Raw genomic sequence first — 4,601 nt, 5'->3', positions numbered from 1 at the left:
CTGGAATTTGTTCACTGGAAAACACAAAAGAAGTATGCTTCTGGTTATTTTCTAGGTTGTTAAGCTAGTCCATATAATAAAAGAAAAGGAAATCTATTTGGATCACAAATATCTGGATAGTCTGCCAACTCACTATAAGTAAACTAAAGCCTTGCTACTCAAAATGTGGCTTCATGCCAACTGCTTTGACATACACTTGAAGCTTATTAGAAATGCAGACTCACAGGGATACCTGGCTGGCTCAGTCGGTAGAGTATGCGACTCTTGATCTCGGTGTTGTAGGTTTGAGCCCCACATTGGGTGTAGAGATTACTTAAAAATAAAATCATAAAAAAAAAAAGAAAGAAAAGAAAAAGAAATGCAGAATCACAGGCTTTGCCCCAGACCTACTAAAAGAGAATCTGCATTTTAACAAGATCCCCAGGTAATTTATGTGCATATGAAAATTTTGGAAGACTGGAATAGTTGATTCTGTATTATTCCACCAAGGCCAAAATTTCTGGATGCTAGTCAGTGGGAAAACAAGGTATACTGACTTGTGTTGTAGCCCCAACAGCTGCAGTTTATTGGCAAAGATCTGAGCTTCAAGCTCTACTTTTTACTTACAGGCTGGATAACTTCGGCCACATCCTGTCATTTACATTTGAAAAAGAAAATAAGGATAATGAGAAGATTGATTTTTTTTTTAAATAAAGTATAAAGTGCTACACTGTATACACAAATATATTTAAGCATTATTACTGTTTTCTCAGGTTCACTTAAGTAAATAAATTATGAAAAATAACTCTGAAGCCAGAGAATAAAACAAATGAAGAGAGATTATTGTTCTTCAAAGATTCTCCATCAGATTCATGCACAGCTGGTCTGTACGCTGGTCTTATTATAGGAAAAAGCAAAATAGTAAGAGTGGGCCATGACTGTTAGTTCAACTAACTTTGCCTTTGAGCAGATGTTAAATTGCTGTGTAATGATTCAGTTTAATATGATCAAATGTCTGCCCCATAAAAACACACAATTTGACTGAAAAGAATGTGAGGTAGGCAAATATGCATACAAATAAAATTTGCTTTACACTTTTGAACATTTCTGTTAAACACTGAATCAAAATTCCAGTCCTTGTTGAGTTGTCTTTTGCCTTCCCCATCACTCTCTCACTGGACCTGATTAAAATGAAGAAATGGTTTGTCGTCTGAAATATTCTAGGGCTTTTAGAAGACTCTACTTAGAGTGTCTTCAGCAGTAAGGAAGGTTGCTTCTGAACTTGCTTTTGATCCTAGGTAGATATTCACGCATTAGACACAGGGCATAGAAACTCTCAATATCCTGGTATTGTATTCTAGGCATAAACATCATTGAGGATAACAACAGATGACAGAAGCAGATGACAGAGCTTCAAAGAAAACACTCTATTTCACCCCAGAATAATGTTGATGCAAAGCATTTGTTACATTTGTTGCTTGACAGTGAAAATATTTTGTTAGGTCTTCCTCTGATATCCTGGAAGCTGGGATATGGATAGGATAAACAAGACATTTGTGAAAGAATTCATTCTTCTGGGACTCTCTGGTTACCCAAAACTTGAGATCATTTTTTTTTCTCTAATTCTAGTAATGTATATAGTGATTCTAATTGGCAACGGTGTTCTGATCATAGCAAGCATCTTTGATTCCCGTCTTCACACCCCCATGTACTTCTTCCTGGGCAACCTCTCTTTCCTGGACATCTGCTATACATCCTCCTCTGTTCCCTCAACTTTGGTGAGCTTAATTTCAAAGAAAAGGAACATTTCCTTCTCTGGATGTGCAGTACAGATGTTCTTTGGGTTTGCAATGGGCTCAACAGAGTGTTTGCTCCTTGGCATGATGGCTTTTGATCGCTATGTAGCCATCTGTAACCCTCTGAGATACCCTGTCATCATGAGCAAGGTGGTGTATGTACTGATGGCTTCTGTGTCATGGCTTTCTGGTGGAATCAACTCAATTGTGCAAACATCTCTTGCCATGCGATTGCCTTTCTGTGGGAATAATATTATCAACCATTTCTTGTGTGAGATATTAGCTGTCCTTAAGCTAGCTTGTGCTGACATATCCCTCAATATTGTTACCCTAGCAGTGTCAAATATGGCATTCCTGGTTCTTCCACTGCTGGTCATTTTTTTCTCCTATATGTTCATCCTCTACACCATCTTGAGAATGAACTCAGCCACAGGGAGACGCAAAGCCTTTTCCACCTGCTCAGCGCATCTGACTGTGGTGATCATATTTTATGGTACCATCTTCTTCATGTATGCCAAGCCCAAGTCTCAAGACCGCCTTGGGAATGACAATCTGCAAGCTACGGAAGGGCTTATTTCCATGTTTTATGGGGTAGTGACCCCCATGCTAAATCCTATAATCTATAGCTTGAGAAATAAGGATGTTAAAGCTGCTGTGAAATATTTGCTGAATTGGAAAGCTGTTAAGCAATAAAACCAAAGGGAAATGTGAGTCTTTAGTGTATAAAGAATACAAATGGCATCATTGGGCCAGCATTGAGGACCTTCTTTGGGGAAAGCAAAGTTTATAAAGAAAGATTTTTGTTCTTTGCCTTCACTGGCCCAGCTTAGCTATAATTACTAAGAACAGTAGTCTGCCATAAACTCGGATTGTGATAGGTTCTGATTCATATCTCACAAAGACAATGAATTCCATTAGAATCTCATCCATGGTGATATCTGAAATGAGCGTTTCTGGTGTCCTGTGTGAAAACATAATAGAAAACAATCGCACGTAGGTTTTGGGAATAGAGAAGCAGGAGTATAAATTCTGCTGTATCACAAACTTCTTAATATTGAGGAAGTTATTTATTCTTTCTAAACTGCTGTTTCCTTATTTGCAAAAAGGAGTAATTAAACACTGCTTCCGGTGTTATTATAAAGATTCAGTAAGTTGCACAAAGCACCGGGCATAGTGCCAAGTTCATAGTGGTTCTCTTTGTAGACGTTGCTGAGCTTGACTTTTCCTGTTGATACAGAATATAGGAATTGAAGATTCCAAATTGAACATAAAAGACACTAGCTAGCACCTCTTTAAAAACAAACAAACAAACAAACTACAATTATTAGGGTCAGCCATCCCTCCCTTAAGTCTTCTTAATAATATCAATCACCACTCCTCCTTACACCTTCTCCCCACATTTCTATATAAAGAAAACATCAAGAAAGGGAAAGATAGAATCAAGGGAGACTTTTACATCATGAGGAGAGCTCAGTGAATGAGAGGCATTTCACTATTGTCCCTGTGAAAGAGTAGGAAAACTCTTCCAATCCAAGGCAAGTAAAGGGGATGCTGCAAAAGAGCCTCTTGAGGTTTGGGGTGCCTGCAAAGGAGAGCTGATGTCTGGCTTGATCAATGAAGGATTGCTGACCTTTTCTTCTCTGGGCCGTAGACTCAGCCATTAAACTAGTCTAGAAAAGGCCTGGAGGATGATGACTATCTTAGGGCTGAAAATAATCAGAATTTTTTTAGTTTGCCTGAAATGTTTTTAAGGCTCTGAAAGAGGGCTAAAATTAGTGTCTGAGAAGAGAAAAACATTTCATTTCTACTTAAGTGAGTTGAAACTCCTCAGTAAACCTATTACAGGTTTTTCCCCCCCTTTGTGTAGATTTTTCTGCCATGGTTGAGCATAGCATATCATTGGTCCATATCACCAGCCGTTGTGACAGCTGATTTCAGCCTATTTTCCTATCTAAATGTTCTCTTTCCTGTTGGTTCAGAGCCATAATATAGCCTGAGGGCTCCTAGCTGAGGGCTGTACTCCCAGCCCATCTACATCCTAGAGGTAAATAGTACCTGTTCCCTGGGTGGAGTGTTGTCACTGCAGGAAACCTCTAGCTGCTGGTGCTTCTCTGGCTTGGATCACAGTGGGTGCTGCTTTTGGTTCTATGTTAGACAGGTGTGTACCAAACCCTGTCTGTGGGTGAGGCTTTTTAACTTCTACCCACTCCCACTGGGATGAGCCCTGCATTTCAGTCTGATTCAGGTTTAAATCTTTTCAGATTTTGACCTCTGCCATCAAGGTTTTAGGCACACATCTGTAGATATACAACAAAGTCCTGCTTCTAGTTGTCCCAGGTAACTCCTTAGCACCTTAATTTTTTTCCAGAATAGGAAGGGTGCTAGTGTCTCATATACATGTTTATATTAGATTGAATGTTTATTTACAAAAATTGACTCTAATTTTCATTTGTATGTATAAAGCTGACGCAGTGTTGCCTTAGTTTAGAAGTTCTGCTCATACTGATGAATGCTCAGAAAATTGGCAGGTTTAAAACTAATCTGCCTTCCCAGGAAATTGAGAAATCTTAAAAAGATTATTTAATGTGTTATTTTACGACAATAAATATTTTAGAAATTTCCAAAAACTATGGAAAAGTATAAGCGGAAAAAATGGTTTTCCCTGTTGCTACCTCCTACAGGTGACCACTGTTAACATATTTATTATTTGTCTTACTAATTTGGAGCCATAAAATTCATCATTTTTATGTTGATTTCTTTTGATGCACTGTGTACACTCCAGGTTGCTATTTTATAAGTTTTTTTAAAAGATTTTATTTATTCATA

At 38.2% G+C, this 4,601-nt stretch overlaps 1 protein-coding gene across 1 annotated transcript; it reads left to right on the top strand.

Moving 5' to 3' along the window:
• Positions 1-1,511: 1,511 nt before the first annotated feature.
• On the top strand, positions 1,512-2,468 carry LOC118547789 (olfactory receptor 13C4). Its single transcript, XM_036111447.2, has one exon. It carries the CDS (start codon positions 1,512-1,514, stop codon positions 2,466-2,468), a length of 957 nt encoding a protein of 318 aa, XP_035967340.1.
• The last annotated feature ends 2,133 nt before the right edge of the window (positions 2,469-4,601 follow it).

Source organism: Halichoerus grypus, chromosome 14, assembly GCF_964656455.1.
Source record: "Halichoerus grypus chromosome 14, mHalGry1.hap1.1, whole genome shotgun sequence".
Lineage (NCBI taxonomy): Eukaryota > Metazoa > Chordata > Mammalia > Carnivora > Phocidae > Halichoerus > Halichoerus grypus.
This window is presented reverse-complemented; position numbering and strand designations above follow the sequence as displayed.

Coding starts and splice junctions, on each gene's coding strand:
- LOC118547789 (XM_036111447.2), top strand. CDS start 1,512: ATGGATAGGATAAACAAGACATTTGTGAAAGAATTCATTCTTCTGGGA.